At 40.6% G+C, this 20,233-nt stretch overlaps 3 protein-coding genes across 7 annotated transcripts in view; 2 read left to right on the forward strand and 1 right to left on the reverse strand.

The window, feature by feature from the left end:
- Nucleotides 1-587: 587 nt before the first annotated feature.
- Nucleotides 588-1,135, forward strand: LOC308630880 (large ribosomal subunit protein eL43). The gene has a single exon (XM_081261681.1). It carries the CDS (start codon nucleotides 612-614, stop codon nucleotides 888-890), a length of 279 nt encoding a protein of 92 aa, XP_081117807.1. The 5' UTR covers nucleotides 588-611; the 3' UTR covers nucleotides 891-1,135.
- A 6,324-nt stretch (nucleotides 1,136-7,459) lies between these two features.
- Nucleotides 7,460-20,233, reverse strand: part of METTL21A (methyltransferase 21A, HSPA lysine) — a 93,389-nt gene continuing 80,615 nt past the window's right edge. The window contains exon 4 of the mRNA XM_081261870.1: nucleotides 7,460-7,515. Coding sequence (XP_081117996.1) covers nucleotides 7,475-7,515 — 41 coding nt within the window. The 3' untranslated portion in view covers nucleotides 7,460-7,474. The remainder of the gene's footprint in view (nucleotides 7,516-20,233) is intronic.
- CREB1 (cAMP responsive element binding protein 1) overlaps nucleotides 16,941-20,233 on the forward strand; it is a 64,720-nt gene continuing 61,427 nt past the window's right edge. For 3 of the 5 annotated variants that reach the window (XR_014018153.1, XR_014018154.1, XM_081262288.1), the window contains exon 1: nucleotides 16,964-17,156. The gene's annotated coding sequence lies outside the window, so the exon portion shown is untranslated. Of the gene's footprint in view, nucleotides 17,157-20,233 lie in introns of all 5 variants that reach the window. The other 2 variants (XM_081262289.1, XM_081262290.1) reach the window with 2 other exon arrangements.

The following is a 20,233-nucleotide window of genomic DNA, read 5'->3' on the forward strand; positions in this document are numbered from 1 at the left end:
CATGCAACAGACATGAGGAAAAGACGGAGAAAGGGGAAGCAGGGAGCCTCAATTTTGTAAGTCCTGGGGGCCATTGCAAACACTTTCACTGTGAGTGAAATGGGAATGGTTTTTTACTAGAGGGGAAATATGGTCTGACCGAGTATTGCAAGATGTGCTCTGGCCACTGTGTTGAGAACAGGATTGTAGTGGGGCCAACATGAAAGCAGAAAAACCTTTTAAGAGATAATTATAGGCAAGAGATGAAGAGATGGTAAGGCCACAGGCCAGAACAGCAGCAGTAGAGGAGGGCAGATTCTGGATTGATTGATTGATTGATTGATTGATTAATATTTATTTTTTAGGTATATATGGCCACAACACAAAGCCTTTATTTTTATGTGGTGCTGAGGACTGAAAATGGGTCCCAGCCAGTGCTAGGCGAGCACTGTACCACTGAGCCATGATCCCAGCCCAGATTCTGGATTTAAAGTCTCATTGAATTGGATATGGAGTGTAAGAGACAGAAAAGATCCAAGGAGGACTCCAGGGATTTTTGTCCTGAGGAACTGCAATCATGGGGTTAAGAAGTGAGAAGAAGCTCTTCGGTCTCGGGCCTAAGTTGCGGCGACATGGCTAAACGCACTAAGAAAGTCGGAATCGTCGGTAAATATGGGACCCGCTATGGTGCCTCCCTCCGGAAAATGGTGAAGAAAATCGAAATCAGCCAGCACGCCAAGTACACATGTTCCTTCTGTGGCAAAACCAAGATGAAGAGACGGGCTGTGGGGATCTGGCATTGTGGCTCCTGCATGAAAACAGTGGCTGGTGGTGCCTGGACCTACAACACCACTTCTGCCGTCACAGTCAAGTCTGCAATCAGAAGACTGAAGGAATTGAAAGACCAGTAGAAAGTTCTACCATATAGCAAAATTGTGGTTTGTTTGTTAATTGTATTAACTGGATGTTCTGATGTGAATTGCATTAATATTGCCCTTTCAAAAGATTTGTAAATTGAAGCCCTTCTAATTTGAATTGGAAAATTTTGCTAGATGGGTTATTGTAATTCAGGTCTTTTTTCTTCAGTAGTCAGATGATAACGGCACAAAACTAAGTCTTATGGCTTAGTATATACTCAGCTTTTTTTGTTTTTTTTTTAAACACTGTTCAACTACTCCGAGATACATTGATATTGTATAAAATTTATTTTAGAGGTAAAATATGCTAAAATACACAAAGGATATACATAAAAAAAAGAAGTGAGAAGAAGAAACAGGTTAGGAAGTGAAGAGCAGGAATTTGGGGGGCGGGTGCAGGGAGGGTTGGGGGAGGGTTCGGGGGTGGGGGTGCGGATATGAATGTATTTGTTGTCTAAAAACTTCCATTGATACTTTCTGATAAGATGGAGCAAGCACAAGGAGAGTGGGTGTTAGTGGTTTGAGAGAGAATCTGGGATCCAGAAGAGGGGCACATTTTAGAAATGCTGCGTTTCTTATTTCCAACACTCCTAATGTGACAGACAACACCACCATGAGGAAAAAAAAAAAACACAGAAATCAATGTCTCTGCAAAGAAAAATGATTTAGAGGAATTAGACTCTGAACATAAGTTCTTTAGGACTTTTAGTATCTTAAAATACTTGAAATGATTTGACTTTTTATATATAACATAGGAAAGAAATATTATTTAAAAATCTGCCTAAATAAGTCCAAAAGTTTTTCAATTAATATAAAATAATTTTGGTGATAAGAAATCATCATGTCAAAGTTTAAATGGCAATTAATTTTTCTTAGTGACATAAGAAAGCTCTATTTTAATTAGGTGCTATGAATTATGATAATATCCAATATCACTAATCACTTCCCATGTACCAGAGACAGTGTTAAATGATGTATGTGGGTCTTTTCATTTAATTCTCCCAATATTCTTATGACATGATTACTACTATTCTTCCCTTTTTAAGAGAAATTTCAAATCAGTAAAGAAAAATTCATGTCTATAAGTTCTATAGGTACCACATTGTACTTTATAAGTTTTGGGGAAAAATCCTCAGTTAGTCATTTGACATAGGCGTATCTCAGAGATACAGGAGTTTCAGTTCTAGACCACCACAATAAAGCTAATATCACAATAAAACAAATCACAGATTGATTGATAAAACTTATATTTATACTATACTATAGTTTATTAAGTGTAAATGACACTAGTGTCTAACAAACAATGGACATACCTTATTTGAAAGGATCCTTTATTGCAAATGATCTTCTGAGCCTTCAGTGAACCATAATCATTTTGCTGATGGAGGATCTTCCCTCGATGTTGAGGGCTGCCGACTGATTGGGTGGTGGGTTACTGAATGCTGCATGACTGTGGCAATTTCTTAAAATAAGACAAGAGTGAAATCTTTCACATTGATTGACTCTTCTTTCAAAAGAGTTTTCTCCATAGCATGCAATGGAATTTGGTACCATATTATCCAGTTGGCACTTTTTTCAAAATTGGAATCAATCTTTTTAAACCCTGCTACTGTTTTATTAACAAATTTTAGTTATTATTCTAAGTATTTTGTTGTTGTTTCAACAATGTTCACAGCATCTTCACCAAGAAACCACTTTCTTTGCTCATCTATAAGAAGCAATTTCTCGCCCACAAAAGTCTTATTATGAGATGGTAGCAATTCAGTTATGTCTTTAAACTCTGCTTCTAATTCTAGTTCTCTTGCTATTTCTGCTACATCTGCTATTACTGCCCCCACTGAAGTCTCAAACCCCTCAATGCAATCCATGAGGGTTACCCTCATGTTAATGGAATCAAACTTATGTTGGTGCTGGTATTTTGACCTCCTTCCATGAATCACAAATGTTCTTCATGGCACCTAGAATGATAAATCTTTCCTAGAAGGTTTTCAATTTACTTTGCTCAAATCCATCAGAAGAATCACTATCTATGACAGCTATCACCTTATAAAATGTATTTCATAATAAGACTTGAAAGTAAAAATTATTTCTTGATATATAGCTACAGAATGGATGTTGTGTTAGCAGACATGAAAACAACATTAATCTCATATAGCTCCATCAGAACTCTTGGGAGACAAGGTGCATTGTCAATGAGCAGTAATATTTTTTAAAGAATCTATTTTTAGCTATGCGAGGGAGTACGTGCCTGTAGTCCCAGCTTCTTGGGAGGCCAAGAAGGAAGTGTCACTTGAGTTCATGAGTTCATGAGCTCACAAGTTTGAAAACAGACTGGGCAAAATAGTGAGACCCCATCTGAAAAAAAAGGAGGAGGAGGAAGAGGAGGAGGAGGAGGAGGAGGAGGAGGAGGAGGAGGAGGGGGAATTTTTTTTTTCTGAGGAGTGGGTCTCAACAATGGGCTTAAAATTCATCTAGGCTTGCTCCATTTATAAGGCACAGGCAGAGTAGATGTAGTATAATTCTTAAGGACCTAAGATTTGGTAAATGGGAAGTAAGCACTAGCTTCAATTTAAAAGTCATTAACTGGATTACCCCCAACAAGAAAGCCTGTCCTTTGAAGCTTCAAAGCCAGACATTGACTTCTCTCTAGCTATTAAAGTCCTAGGTGTCTTCTTCCAATAGATGGCTATTTCATCTACATGAGTTTAGCCACCTTCATTAGTTATCTTCTGGGTAACTTGCTGCAGCTTCTGCATCAGCACTTGATGCTTCATCTTGTAACTTATGTTATGGATTTGGCTTCTTTCCTTAAACCCCAGGAACCAACTTCTGCTAGCTTCAAACTTCTCTTCTGCAGCTTCCTCACCTCTCTCCACCTTCACAGATTTGAAGAGAGTGAGGGTTTTGCTCTGGGTGAGACTTTGGTGAAAGGAGTGTTGTGGCTGGTTTCATCTTCTATCTAGACCACTAAAACTTTCTCAACATCAGCAATAAGCTATTTGCTTTTTTTAAAAATTTTTTTTTAAATCACTTGTGTGTTCATTGGAGTAGCGCTTTTAATTTCCTTCAAGAACTTTCCTTTACATTCACAGCTAGGCTAACTGGCATCAGAGACTTGGCTTTCGACCTTTCTCAGCTTGTGGTTTGTATTCCTCACTAAATGTAATCACTTCTAGTTTTTTTTATTTAAAGTGAGAGACCTGAACCTCTACCTTTCTCTGGAACGCTGACAGGCCTTTATGGGTTATTAGTTGAACTCTTTTTAATGTCGTTGTGTCTCAGGGAATAGGGAGGCTCAAGGAGAGGGAGAGGAATGGGGAATGAACAAGTCAGTGAAGCAGTGAGAACACAGGCAAGGCCTACTGACTCAGTTGGCCTGTTATCTGATGGACATTCATGGTGCCCCCAAACAACTACAGCAGCAACATCAAAGATCATGAATCATGGATCGCTGCAGCAGAAATAATAATAATGGAAAAACTTGAAATATTGTTAAAATCACCAACATTTGACCCAGACACATGAAAAAAATGGTTTGAACAGGCTTGCTTGACATGGGTTTGCTACAATTTGTAAAATAAACACAGAAACCCCACAATATTTGAGAAGCACAATAAAATGAGGGAGATCTGAAATTTCTCACCTGGTAAGAATATGAGAACACATCTTCACCATGGGTCTTCCATGACTGCTCTGTTATGTCACCCCAAGCTGTGGCTGCTCTCTCTGCTCCACTTAGGCTACTTATTTCAGTCTTTTGGGTCTTGTGGGTTTTTTTCCCCCTCTGTTCAGGTCAAAAAACAGGCCCAGAAGAGGTATTGAGGCTAAGGGGAGGGTTCCTGGTCTTGAGACACTTACAAAGTCTAGTGGGTTAGACAATTACCTGAGTGGCTAATGTAGCTCCTAACACCTGTCAAGTGCTGTGCCTCTGTGTGTGCAGCAAGCTCTGACAGGGAAGGGATGACTTAGGGAAAACCCTAAGGGGAAGAAAGGGTGTGTTTAAAAACCTCTTTTGGCTTCATCATACATTTTGGATAATTCCAGAAAGTATTCTTGGCCGTAGAAAGCCACTTAGGGAGTGTTTCAGCTGTAACCCTTTCACATTTTGTATAATGTAGGCCACAGGCACATACGGTATTTGTTTAATCTTGGACTAAAGATGATAGACTAAGTTATATAAAAGTTCTGAAAATAATTCAGTTCCAGCTTCCTGGAAAAAGCACCAGAAACTCTGACACACAATTACAAAAGCATTCTACTTGGCTCAGCTCAAAACCACAATAACAAAAACTACTTAGTATTATGCCACAGAGTAGATGTGAAACAGTAACATCTACACCGTATCAGACAGTAACATACTAGATAACAGTATTTTCGAGTTCAGTCTGTATACCTGGCCAGGGTCATTGTACTGAAAGAAAAGAGGGACAAAAAGGGTAGTCTATTCTGGAAGATCACAGTCTAGTTAGGGAGATTGTGAACTTTGATTAAGAAGCAGAACTATTAAAATCGAGGGCTGGAAGCGTACGAGAACCCAGCAAATTCAATTTCATTTCACCATTTATAACCCTCATTCATAGTTTGAGAATATATATACTAAGGGTTCTCTTAAACAGATCTCAGAACTGTAAATGTATCTGTTCTGACCAATAGGTTGCTATGGAATAAAGAGTTTTTTCTGATCTACAAATATAAAACCCTAATGATATATATATATATTTTTTTTGCTTTTACAGGAGAGCTACAGATATTATAGTTTGGATGTGAGGTGTCCCCCAGAAGATCATGTGTAAAACAATGCAAGAACATTCAGAGGAGAAATGATTGGGTTATGAGATCCTTAACCCAATCAATCAATCCCCTGATTGGTAACTGAAGGCAGGTAGGGTGAGGCTGAAGGATGTGGGTCCCTGGGTGTGCCTTTGGGGTGTATATTTTGTATCTGGCAGTGGAGTTTCTCTGTTTCCTGATCATCACTGCTTCCCTCTGTCACACCTTCTGCCATGATGTTCCGCCTCACCTCAAACCCTGAGGAATGGAGCAGGCTATCTATGGACTGAGACCTCTGAAACCACGAACCCTCAAATGAACTTTTCCCCATTAAAATTATTCTTGTCAGAAAAAAAAAGTGTGTCACATTAGATTGGATAGAGAGAAAGGATGGGAGAGGAGGGGAGGAGAAGGAGGGATAGGAAGGGCAGCAGAATAGAATAGACAATATGATTGATGTATGTACATTCCATGTATGTATTATATGTCAAAATACATTCTGCTGTCATGTATGACTAAAAAAAATAAAAATAAATCATATGGTAAAAAAGAAAAAGAAAGGAAAAAGAAAAATTGTTCTTGTCAGATCTTTTAGTCATAGCAGTGAAAAAGTTGACTAAAACACATAGATGTGTGTGTCCTCCTCTAAGTCCTGTCGCCAAGAAGACATTTCCTGGAAATGGTAACAAGGTAACAGGTATGATATACACAAGCACACACACTGTATCATTGTCATGTTTGACTGGCTTTTAAAAAAGTATATCAAATACTAGACTATAAGAATCCAGTCAACATGACTAGATTCCTTGCTAAGAAAAATCTACACCAAAAAAAAAAAAAAAAGGTTATGAACAATCATGACATTGAATTTTTATTCTCAATTGCTGCCTAAGAATGTATATAAATGAGAAGATTTATTCTTGGCTCTAGAGATCTATTTGTATAGAATGATGACTACAGTAAATGATAATGTATTTTCCACTCAAAACTTGCTAAGAAAGGGCTGGGGTTATAGCTCAGTGGTGGAGCACTTGCCTAGCATGTGTGAGGCACTGGTTTTGATTATCAGAACCACATATAAATAATTAAAATCAAAGTCCATCAACAACTAAATATAAATATATTTTAAAAAATATATATATTTTTTAATTGCTAAGAAAGTGAATCTTAAATGTTCTCATCACAAAAAAATAGTGTGTTTGATGATGAAAACTTTACTTGATTGGATCATTTAATAATGTATGTATGAGTATATCAAAATATAACATTACATATTGTAAATATATACAATTTTTGTCAATTACACCTTCATAAAGCTGGAGGACAGATCCTGAAAAGAGAGGTAATATTTTACAGTCTCACTGTCATAGGAAAAAAACTAAGCTTAAGGTGAAAAAACAACAGCAAACAAAATGTTATTCTTCCCTTTCCCATTATTCTTACATATACAAACAAGAAATCCCTTCCTAAATTCTTGCAGAAGCGGGAAGGTGGGAAGAGGTTTTGAAAATATGGAACTAAAGATCTTTGGAAGAGGTTTTGAAAATACAGAACTCCCCTCTCTCCATCTTTGGATGCTATTGATGGATATGTGCCTTTGTGTGAGAAAAATGGAGAACATGAAAACTACCCAATAAGTATTGGACAGCTGAAAAAAGATTAGTTTTAGGAAACACAAGAACTTCTACCTTGTAAGTTTACCATGCTGTGATAGCCTTTCAGTCTGTGGAGATAGGATGCAGCTTCCGGCATGGTTTGAACCACTGTTTCCTGTACCTGAGCTTAGGTCATGTTAGGGCATGCGTCTGCTATGTTCTGTTTTCCAGGGTTACCACGACGACATTCATAACTGAAGGAAAACCAACACAGAAGAGTTTTAGGAAGATGGGTATGAACTTCTGCATTTAGACTGGCAGAATTACTGACCATTTTATCATTTTTATTCATATATTGAAAGAAATGTTACTTAACAAGAAATGTTCTTGGGAACTTATGGAATACATCCTGTGAGAAACTGTTCTTTACTTTTATCCCAGTAAAGCATCAGTTTTTAAGCCCCAAAAGATATTTAATGTAGATTTTTTATGCATGGACATAAAGCTCAAAAAGAAAGGGGCAAGAACCTAATAAGCCAGTTAAAAAGGCAAGAGCCTCACTGATTTTGTGTGATTAGACTAATGTAATGCCTTGGATATGTGACTAACAACATTTATATGAGAATAATACAGTCAGAAATGCAGAATTTGGGTGGGAGGGCTGGGGATGTGGCTCAAGCGGTAGCACGCTCGCCTGGCATGCGTGCGGCCCGGGTTCGATCCTCAGCACCACATACCAACAAAGATGTTGTGTCCGCCGAGAACTAAAAAACAAATATTAAAAATTCTCTCTCTCTCTCTCTCTCTCTCTCTCTCTCTCTCTCTCTCTCTCCTCTCTCACTCTCTCTTAAAAAAAAAAGAATTTGGGTGGGATTACAAAAAAAGTAAGCTTGTTATCTTTGCAGAGTTCAATGTCTCCACCTTGTCAGGGTTACCAATGCTTCCTGGAAACTACCATTTTTCCCATGGCTTCTTGGAAAATACTACTGTTTTCTTTGGGTTCTTTCCAGGTGCTTTATTGAAGGGTCAGGGTAGAGGAAGAGGAGTATGTTGTAAACAACTTAATTAGGCAGGACAGGGAGTGAAGACTTCAATGTGCTTCTATTCTTTCTATATCTAATTTCTCATGGATATAACTGTGGAGTGGAAAGGATAGTCAGAAAATGTAATTTTGGCCATTTTCTGGTTGTTCTATCACAATAATTCTCAAATATTTTTATCCTACAGCATTTCCTTCATACCCCAAACCAATGTTTCTAAGACAGTTGGGAAGGACCAAATTTTTAAAATTTTCAATGACCAACTAATACTTTTGTAAAATTCAATAAAAAAATGAATTGCCAGAGAAAATATTTTTAAATGCAAAGAATAGAAAACATAAGCCTGCAAATTTGTATTATTTATTTTAAGACATAAAAATATTCTGTCAAATTACTATTAAAGATGATAGATGCTTACACTGTTTCTGTACTTGGTCTTTTTGTAGATTGGAAACAAACTATTTCTAATTACAGTTTGAGAGGCACTGCCCCATCAGACATATACACACAAACATAGGACACATACACATCAAAGAAGCACACACCAACAAACTAGTCAGACAAAGTAGAACTAAATTTCTACCCATTTAGAAATAATTTAAATTTGAATTATTAATTTTTAAAAAAAATCCACCTCATACAAAAAAGATAAGGAAAAAACAGTCTTTTACTTCTTCTCTCCTTATCTTCTAGACTCCACCCAGAGAGGCAGACATATAATAAGAAAACTTGTTAGAAAAGCCCACAAGAAGGTACTACTTTGATGGAGACACCATTATTCAGGCTGCAATACAGAAACCCGCTATTTAGGGGCTGGGGTTGTGGCTCAGCGGTGGAGTGCTCACCTGGCATGTTCAAGGCCCTGCGTTTGATCCTCAGCACCACATAAAAATAAACAAACAAACAAGTAAATAAATAATTTTAAAAAAAGAAACCCGGTATTTACAGATGCACCAGACACAATCAGCCTAAGGAAGACATGCTTGTGCAAACTAAATGCCCAAGAGATGAAATCTAGAATTTCAATTACATTCATCCAACAAACATTTGAGTAATGACTATACACCAGGCACTCTTCTAGATGTTAAGGACACTGCAAAGGAAAAAGAGAGAGAGAGGGAGGGAGGGAGGGAGGGGGGGGGGAGAGAGAGAGAGAGAGAGAGAGAGAGAGAGAAAGTCCTTCTCAGTAAACAAAGGAGATTGAGAATAGTCGCCAGTATAGGACTGAAACCAGGAGAGTGAAGTGTACTACAAAGTAAGGGAAGACAATGTCCAGGAAAGAGGGAGCCATCAGTTGTGTGAAATGCTGCTGACAGGCCAAGTGAGATGGAGACTGGAATCAGCCACTGGATTCAGCAACACTGAGAGTACTTTCAGTGGAATGCTGGGTGCCAGAGCCAGTTGAGGTAGATTTAACAAAAAATGGAAGAAAGGAACTGGGACAATGAATATAAAACTCAAGGGTATTTATTGTAAAGGAACAACAACAACAAAATGATAGGGTAGCTGGAAGGGGGAAGTTGACATCAAGAGTTTTTGTTTCTCCAGGGTTTTCTTAAGAATAAGTTAATGTTAAGATGCAATATATTAGGAGCTGTAGCTCAGTGGCAGAGTACTTGCCTAGCATGTATGAGGCACTGGGTTTGATCCTAAGCACCACATTCAAAAATGATAATCAAATAAAGGCATGTTGTCCATCTACAACTATAAATTTTTTTAAAAGATGCAATATATTAATTTACATGAGGAACTCTAACTGGCAAACAGACTACTAGTAATTGTGAGATCAGTGTTTTCTCTGTATTTAGAGAATCAACTTAAAATTACAAGATCGCTTAACAAGCATTGATAATGGTGCGATCTTGCCCAAAGATTTCAACTATGAAGGGTCTCAAGCTTTCATCTACACTAGAGGGAAAGAAGTACTGAGTGGACCAGCTGCTTGTATCAGCTGGACAGGGCATGCCCCCTTGACCAATCCCATAGAAACTCTAACCATCCACTCACTCTTTCATTTAAGAAACACCACCAAGCACCTATAATGCGCCAGTCTACTAGGGATACACATCCAGCAAAACAAGCTTTGCCTTCAGAGAGCTCACAGTTCAATAAAGCACGTAGACAAGTGAATGAATAATTATAATGCCATAGTGTTAAAAGAGATGCATGTACATATATGGGACAGAAATGAATTAAGCAGTCTATTAGTGGAGACATTTGGGTCATTCATGAATTTTGGGATTTTGACATTATAGAGGGATATTAAGGATTTCAATGATACCTCATCCAGAAATATTTGATAGCCATCATATTAACACTGTATGAAAAGCTATCAAATAAAAGGGAAAGCTATTGTATACCTCTCCATTTTAACTGATTGGATAATCAAGAAAATGAACCTAGACTGAAGATAGGCAGGTTGGAAATTCATCTGACAAATATATATTGAAAATTTATTATGTCAGGGCTTGGTTCCAAAGATTCTATTTTTTGTTTGTTTGTTTTTTATTTTTTGGTACCAGGGATTGAACTCAGGGGCATTCAACCACTAAGCCACATCGCCAGCCCTATTTTGGTATTTTATTTAGAGACAGGATCTCATTGAGTTGCTTAGCGCCTTGCTGTTGCTGAGGCTGGCTTTGAACTCCTGATCCTCCTGTCTCAGCCTCTTGAACTACTGGGATTACAGGTGTGCACTACCACACCTGGCTGATTCTGGTTTTTAAAGCTTGTATTTTAGCAGGGGAAACAGTCAACATTAATCATATAAAGAAATATGTTAGTATGTTTGAAGGCAGTAAGCCCCATGGGTGTGGGTGTTGGGGGAGGTTAACAGGTAAGAGGATTTTGGAAAACTGGAATGTATATGGGATTGTTGAGGAGAGTATCAGTTGTAATTTTAAGTTGTTATGAGAATTTCAAAACTTCTCAGTGGAAAGATTTGAAGGTGAGGGAGTTAGCTCTCTGGTTGTTTAGGGAAAAAAAGCATTTTAAGCATTAGAACGGCCAAGGTGCTGAGGCAGAAGTGCAGTTGGGCTGCAGCAAGATGCAGAGGAACTTCTTAAGATGCCATTGCATCTAACCCAGGCAACAGATGAAGGTGTCGTGTACCAGGCTCACTTGCAGTGGTGGTAAGTCATTAGTTTGAGATATATTTTGAAGATACCCATAAAGTTTCCTGATGGAATATATTTGGGTGAAAGGAGAGCTCGATGAATCAAGATTTTTTTAATCTCACTAATTAAGGTGGGAAAGTCTGTAGGTGTAGGAGCGAAGGGGACAACTGGTTCTACTTTGGACATATTGAATTTAAGGTCTAGTGGAAATCTATAGCACCTCAGTTCCCCTTGGTCTTGCTTGCCTGGGGGCCTTCAGCCACTGGTCAACCTACTCAGGTAGTAGACCCCCGACAGTGCTCTGCCTCATGCCCAGGTCTTTTTTACCTTTTAAGAGTCTATACATACACCTCTTGTGGAAGTATTTTTGCACTAGGGCAAGTTAACTGAATCTTTTAACTGAATCCTGACCCTCTCCCCTGATTCACACTGCTTTTCCCCACCCTTATTTCCCTGAGATTTGACTCCTTAATAAAATAGCAGCACGGAAACTTTTGCCTCAGGTTCTGCTTTCTGATAGAACACAAGCTGGAACAATATTCTAGTGGTTATATGAGTTAGGTAGTTATTTAAATGAGTCTAGAGTTTGGGAGAGTGATTTGGGGAAAAAAGGTAATTTTAATCACTGTCAACATAGACAATAGTATTTATAATGAGACTAGATGAGAGCACAAAGAAGTGATCAAAAAAAAAAAAAACCAAAAAAAAAAAAAAAACAAATGTCCAGTAGAGAAGTTGAAGGTTTTAGTTTTTTGATAGTAGAGATGATGTTTTGTTCACTGCCAGGGCCCCAGTTTCTAGAAAAAAACATGGTAAAAAGTTGGTGCTCAACAGATATTTTTAGAATAAATAAGTCATCATGGCCTTGGGGTTAGGTAGGAAAGAAAAATCAAGTCATGAGGGGGTGATGAACTAGGAAAGACAGGGTTCCTAGAACTGAAACTTTGTAAAGGTGAAAATAAGATTCAACAGCAGGAGAAAAAAAAAAAAAAAACAGGAAAAGGAAGCCGAGGTTAGCAAAAAGCTCTCATATACTACTTTCTCCTTGAAAACTTTTATAAGCATCTCATGGGACCTTCCCTTTTTTGCTGCCTCTTTCAAGATATTCATCTATATTTAACTCTGTTAAGTTATATCCATGTGCTTCCCTCTACTTTGATCTGTTTCTTCTCCTTAATATTGACCATAGCTTCAAAATTGGGAAAATAAATTTTAAAATGAAGTGGCTTCCAAGTCCCAGAGACAAAAATCGGATGCTGAATATTTAACCTTTCCAGTTCATGTCTGTTTTATGGAGAGGTTGGAGTAGAATAAATGAAATTAGGAGACTGAATTTTAAATCTGGACTAAATCCAACTGAGTAAAGTAACCTGAGTTTGAATGAATGGATAACTGAATGAATAAGTGAATGGGTCAAGTTAAATGAGCAGAGGCCACTAGAACAAAAATCAAGAGGAACACGATTTATTAACTTAAGTCCCACTGGTTTTACAGAATGGCACAAGTGAAGAAGGAAAGCAGGTTTGCAATTATAAAGCATGTAAGATTAGCAAAATAATAAAGATGTGATAAGGACTTCATGAAGATTAGTGTGAATAAAAGGGAAGAATAACCATGAGAAAATCTTAGGATAAAAAAAATCATATTTGGTGGATTAATATAGACTATGGGTAGAACATTCCAAGACTTTGGTATTGTCTATAGGGCCAGGGCAAGAAAAGGAGCAGGAAAATAATGAACTCAATTTTGAAAATGTACTAAAAATTATTATATGCCAAACATTGTTCCAAGTGCACTTTGTCAGATCAGTCGGAGCAGGCAATGGCCAAAGGAGGAAGATTTAAAAGGGCCACTGAATAGGCTTTATTGAGATATCACTCCCGGGCGGAACTCGATCCACAGAGGGGACAGGGAAAGGATCTGAGGAGAAACCGCGTGGAAGCTCGACTGGACTGGACTTTTATGGGGCTTACAGCAGGAAGGGAAGGGCTTGGGACAGGAAAAGGTGTTTCTAGGGTCCCTTGCCCCCTTGGAGTTGGTCAGGGGAGTTGGCTGAACTCCAGGATTGGCCAGGGGGTCCTGCTGATTGACAGGCGTTAGTCAGAAGATCTGGCTGATTGACAGGCGTTTCCGCTGGCATCTGATTGATGTTCTTCTCCAGTGCGGGGCTGCTTTGTTCTAAGTTGCCACTAAGTCGCCACCGACCTAACACACTTTACATGTTTGTCTCATTAATCATCAGATTAACACTATTACCATTTTTATTTTAGAAGAAAAAACTGAGGCACAAGAGTAAACAATTTGTCTAAAGTCTCTAGCTAGTAAGTGGCTGAACCAGTGCAATGAACTGAATATTTGTGTTCCCCCCAGATTCATATGCTGAAACCTTAACTCCCAATATTATGGCATAAGAAGATGGTGAGTTTGGAGGTAACTGGGTCATAAAGGTAGAGCTTTTTTTTTTTTTTTAATGTTTTGTAGTTGTAGATGGACAGAATGCCTTTGTTTATTTTTATGTGGTGCTTAGAACCCAGTGCCTCATACATGCTAGACAAGTGCTCTGCCACTGAGCTACAGCCCCAGCCCAAAGGTAGAGCTTTTATGAATGTTTATGAATGGGATCAGTGGCTCAAGAGAGCTCTTCCCTCTTTCATCATTTTGAGACTATAAGGAACAAACCATTATCTGCAAACTAGAAGAGGGTCCTCACCAGACCTAACTATGCTGGCAGCCTGATCTCAGATTTCCAAACTCCAGAACCAGAAGAAATAAATTTATTGTTTATAAGTCACCCAGTCTATGTTATTTTATTATAGCACCACCCCCCACAACTCACTGAGAGCCAAGATTTGAACCTAAAAAGATGGGATGGGAGGGGGGAGGGTAAAGGAAAAGAAGGCAGTGAGTCAGATATGGTCTTTCCCTGCAAAGAAATTCCAGGATAAAAGTATGATAAGTATGATAAATCTGTAAAGTTCAGTAGAGGGAGTGGGTTGAGAGAAGAATTCCAGGGAAAGGGGATGGTATGTGTAAATGCCTTAAGGTGAGAGGCTAGTAGGGAAAAGGGAAATGGCAGAGGGGGCATGATACATGACACAACGATACCTGGAAAAAAAGAAAGATTAATTAATATGGCTGAAGTACTGAGAGTTAGGGGTGGACAGTTGGGCAGGCTGAGAAAAAAGACAAGTCCAGATAATGGAGCTTATATAATGTTCAGCTAGCAAAGGGAAGCCACTGAAGGAATTTAAGAAGGGTAATGACTTGTTCTGATTTACATTTTTAAAATTACTCTGGCAGCAGTGTGGCAATAGATTGGAATAAGGCAAGAGCAGTTTGGGGGGACAGAGGTTATTTCAGACTTCAAATAAGAGACAAAAGTAGCTTAGACTAGAGTGGAAGAGAAAAGGTGGTATGGTATCACAGAGGTCAGAAATCCATTTTTTTTTTCAGGAATTTGGAAATTCTGATACGTAGTGCAGATATACGGGCTCTACATGTCTAACTTGCACCAAGCAAATACCCCCGGAGGACACACTTTACAGAGTCTGGGGCTATAGGAAGAGAGTTTTGGAGGGAAACTATAGTTTGATATGCCCCAGTTAGGCAAACTAGAGTATACCAAAGGTCACTGGTGAATCTAGAGTTCAAGGTAAGATCTGAGATAGGAATTGGAGAGTTTTGACAGTGAGTATTGAAGCACTGGAAGGGACCACCTAGTAAAGTGAATATTGTGGAACTCAAAAAGAGGATCTGAGCTTAGATCAGCAGATTCCAATATATGAGTTGGATAAAGACAGTGAGGGAATGATATCAAGCATGGTGGTACGTGCCTATAATCCCAGTCACTTGGAAGGCAGAGGCTGGAAGATTGCAAGTTCCAGGCCAGTCTCAGCAACTTAGAGACCCCTGCCCTCCCTGTCTCAAATAAAAAGTATTTCTATTTTGGGGGATGTAGTTCAGTCGTAAAGCACCCCTGGACACTGGGTTGTATTCCAGGTACCAAAAAAAAAAAAAAAAAATGGCTAAAAAGCAAACACCAAATACATGTAAAACTGTATAGAGCAAGGGGAAGAGTATATTTGGAAGAGGGTGTGATGCAGTGTCAAATGCTGGGATGAAGTCTGGTTGAAAACCATCTGGTATCACAGACATGAAGCTTGTCTGTTAACAATTCAGAGCCACTTCAGGTGAGTGGTAGGGACAGAATGTGGACCAGAAAGGATAAAGCAGTGGGATATGAGAGAAAATCTATGGGGTAAGAAACAGTTGGAGTTGTTAGTGATCTAAGGAGGTGAGAAATCTTTTTAAAGAAATGAGAGACATTAGCATGTTTAAAACACTGGTGGGGATAGAGCTTGTAAAGGAAAAGCCAAAAATAAAAGGATACTCTTCAGTGTAATGTTTCTGAGAAAGCAGGGATGGAACTAAGAGAACAGGAAGGGCAACTCTTGGGAACAGAAGTCGTTAAGGGGCGGAGTCCAGAATGAACAAAAATAATTTAAAAACTTTAAAGCCCAGGGAGAGGACTGCAGGGTTCAATAAATAAGAGAATGGAGAGTTATAAGAGAATGGTTGGCCTTGAGCGACCTCGGAGAGCAGTTTGCAGTAGCTTGGAAGCCACGGAAGTCACACTGTCAACTCAGGATGGGTGGGTGAAGAAAAGGGTGTATGGGGTGCAAACCACTGCTGTACGAAACGGCTGAGAAAAGAAAGCGACACAGGATGTTGTCTGAGGGAAGGTGGGCAGGTGGAGTGAGGACATATTTCGAGTGTCGCAGAGCAGCTTCGGTCAGGGCAGGTCACTGCTCTGAGAACTCTGGCTGCGGCTGAAATCACCCAGGGCCTTGCCTGTCCTCACTGCTGGGCTGAACCCCGCGAGATGTCACGACTTCCGCAACCTTCATCCTAGAAAACGAACAGCTCGGCCAGCGGCCACAGCGCTCTCCGAGGCGCTCAGAAAGGCGGGAGGTCGGAAAAACTCTTCCCACAGAGGCCCACAACGCCCCGACCCCTCCCGACAGTCAGTCCAGTGCAGTCCCCAGGCCCCGGGGTCGTTGGTCAAGGGGCAGCAGCAGGACGCCCGCATTTCAGCCATGTCGCAGCCCCGGAGGCGCGTCCCAACGTTTGAAAGTTCCCGGGCTCGCGGGGCCAGCAGCTCAGACCCGCCCCGCAGCAGCCGCCCTAGAGCCCGCCACTCACCGCCGCAGGGGCAGGCTAGCGCGGGGGTTTCAACACTACCCACACCCCGGGAATTCCCCACCTGGCCACACACAAACCCCGCTTCCTCCAAATTTCCACCACCCGGTTTTATGCATTCGAACGCCGTGGAAGGGCTTGAACCGCTCCTCCCACAGCGGGTCTCGGCCCACCTTCTCCTTCCCTCTCCCGGCACAGGCCCTCCGCCTCGCCCGAAGGAGCCCGAAAGTCTTCGGCAATTTTCGCCCCCCCCCCGCGGGGGCGGGGCCGCTCGAGCTGCTCCGGGCTGAGCTCGGCTGTTTCCGTGCGCGGCCGCTGCGCACTCGGCACTGGGCGGCGCTGGCTGGCTCCCTGGCTGCGGCTCCTCAGTCGGCGGCGGCTGCTGCTGCCTGTGGCCCGGGCGGCTGGGAGAAGCGGAGTGTTGGTGAGTGACGCGGCGGAGGTGTAGTTTGACGCGGTGTGTTACGTGGGGGAGAGAATAAAACTCCAGCGAGATCCGGGCCGCGAACGAAAGCAGTGACGGAGGAGCTTGTACCACCGGTAAGAGGAGCAGGAGGAGGAGGCAGGAGCCCAAGAGAGCCGGGGGGACGGAGGGGGGACGGGGAGGCGCCGGACACCCGCGCTCGGGGCCTTCCCCTCGCAGGAGGGGCCGCGGTAAAGATGGAGCCTCCGCCCGAGCCCCACAACATCGCCGCCGCTCGCAGCGAACAAAGAATAATGGCGGCGGACTGGAGCCAGCGGCGGCCGGGGCGGCAGCGACTCTGCCTGCAGCCAGCGGCGGCGCTCATGGCGGGGGGCGGCGGGCGGGGTGGGAGCCGGCGGCCGGGGGTGTGTGCGGGCGGCCGGCCGCGGCGAGCTGGCGCCCGCGTTCCCGCCGCCGGGCTGGGCCGGGCGCGGAGCTGGAGCCGGAGCCGGGAGCCGCCCCGGGGGAGGCCGCCCGCCCGGCCCGGCGCTGCCCCCCGCGCCGCCCGCCGGCCCCCGCCGCCCGACTCGGCCGGGCTGTCCGGTCCGCCGGGGCGGCCGCCGCCTGGTGCCTGTGGGGGGTGGAGGAGGAAGAAGGCGACAGTTGAGGGCAGAGGAGGTGAAGGTGCCTGCCGCCTTCTCGGTCGCCTCCGTGTCCGCCGCGCCCGCTTCGCGAGGGGAAGAGCGGCAACGTCCGACCTGCTCTCCTCTCGGTTCTTTGTGCAATAAAGTTCGAAACCCAAGGTTTTCTCTTGTGCTGTATTTTTTTCTTGCCCTTTCCCCCTGCTCCCAACACCGTTGGGGAAATGTTGTTTTCTGCCCTTCGCTGCTTACTTGAGATGAGAGCTCGTGCTTTTTAAGGGAATTTTTGACTCTTTTCCTCCACGCCCCCCCCCCACCCCGCTTAAAAAAAAAAGTAGTCATGGGAATGCATTCTTTTTGAGTGCAAGGGGGTGCTAAGAAAAACAAATTTATAACTTTTTTTGAAGAAACTGTTGGGATCTTGTAAAAGGGAAGCTGGTGTTTGAAAACAGTTTCGGTTTTAACCCTTTTCACTAAGGTAATAATCTCTTGAAGTCTATCATTCTGAAACCCTTCTTAGAAACGAGTATTAGCCAAAGTACTCTTGTTTTACATCAATTTTTTTTGGTGGGGGCGATCTTGCCAAAGGTGTTTGAGTCATCTGGATCTCCCCTCACCCCGGGGTATAGTATACCACGTTTCTCGGGTATTTTGTCTAAACTTTAATGAGTAATTAATTTAATACTGTTTATTAAAATGGGCATTATAAAGATCCATTCTTTGTCTCTGATGCTGTAGATAACTCCACTGGAAGGCCGACAACAATTTAAGCTAAGAAACTTATTTTTTTCTTCTCATGTGGGGAAGAGGGGACCTCATAAGTCATTGACACATTAAAGATTAAAAGGCATTTTTAAAGGACTTGGAGTATGACCTATTTAAATTTGTCATACCTTCTCAAGAAATTAAAATTTCTTTCTAGCCGCAGCTTGCATCAGGTCTGCCTTCTAAAGATTTAGTTTAAGATAGTTTTGATTGCTGTCTATTGAAATATTTTATGCTTATTGCTCATTTTCTAATTTAAAGTCCTCCTTACAGTTAGGTATGTGGTTTGAAAGATGAGGTTATTTTTAATATATACCTGTCGCTGTATGATTGAATTGGGAGTGATACATACAAAACTTCTGGTTAGGAATAAATTTATTGATTTATAATAAGCACTGTCTTCTGATTTTTTTTTTCCTATCCAAGTCCAAAACCAGCTTTGCATTGCTCATTGTTAAATAAAGACAACATTAGCAAATTGTCATTGCCAAGGAAATTAAAAGATACAGTGAAGTGAGTTTTTTTTTCTGTTAGGATTGGGAAAATTATTTCCAAACACTGAGGAAGTTAAATATAGTATTGATGATAAGTAGTTATTATTTCCTTAAAGATTTTCTACCAACCAGCATCGGTTTAGTAGAATTTTTTTCCTTTGTAGACAACATACAACAATGATTATTAAGAGATTATAAAAAAAAATTTGTTTTCTGATGTGCGCTTTCTTTAGTCTTATCCAAAAGATCTTTTAAAGTTTATTTATAGACTCATAATTTGTGATTCTTAGCAATTTCAGGTACTTTTCAAACTTTTATGTTCTTTAATATTTGAACACGCACCTGGAATCTGGTTCTAGAATGTACTTCTACTCTGGGGGGGGGGGTGTCAGTAAAAATGCCTCCTGATGGATACATGTATTTATAGAGCAAAGAGCAAATAAATTCTTAGAATTTGTCTAAAGAAGGTTAAAAGATGACTTATTTTGGAATTTAAAACTCTCATGTTACTTCTTTTGCACAAATTATTTTTCATATAAAAGCCTGAAGAAATGTAGAAAACCTGATCCATAAAATTCATTTTTCTGCTTTCCATAAACTCATATTCATGATTATATCTGATTAGTAGAAATTTTGATTTCTTCTTAGAGAAGTAGCTTATTTTGTTTTTCATTCTAAGATATTTGATTTTGTTTGGGTACAGTATAGTTACAGAGAATGATGTATGTTCCATTTCACCTTATTTCTCCTTTTTTTCACAGTAGAAAGTATTATTGTAACTTAATGCTTATAGGGTATCAGTGAAATTTATCATTTCATTTATTCCATAGACATTTTTGTAGCCATACCTACATAATTTTGCTTATAGCCAAGTCCATGAAATAGTCTTGCAAAAATCCTCATGTATGGTGTAACTTCCAATAATGGACTCTTTATTTTGAATAGAGCTCAAATATGAATTTAAGAATGTAACAGATGTCAGGGAGTAGAAAAATGCAGGATTTTTTTTCTTGCCCATGTGTGAACTAATTTCTACTTCAGAATCACTTAAGACAACATTTTATGGGAATTCAAATATTTATTTAGCACTTACTGTGACAGAGAATGTAGTTGAAAGAATATCTGGTTTGGAATAATCCTAGGCCTGGGTTTGAATCCCAGCCTTGCCACTACTGTCATGTACCTACCAAAGAGTTTTGTGACCTAGGGTAAATTTTTAAAAAATCTTTCTTAGCTTCAGTTTCTTTATCCATAAGATTAGAATAATAGTACCTGCTTTATAGGGATGTAACATTAAGTACCTGAGGGAAGAAT

The sequence above is a fragment of the Spermophilus citellus genome, assembly GCF_964194105.1.
Source record: "Spermophilus citellus genome assembly, chromosome: 11".
NCBI lineage: Eukaryota > Metazoa > Chordata > Mammalia > Rodentia > Sciuridae > Spermophilus > Spermophilus citellus.

Bases quoted from the DNA above. Each gene is read 5' to 3' on its own strand.
- LOC308630880 (XM_081261681.1), top strand. From the start codon at position 612: ATGGCTAAACGCACTAAGAAAGTCGGAATCGTCGGTAAATATGGGACC.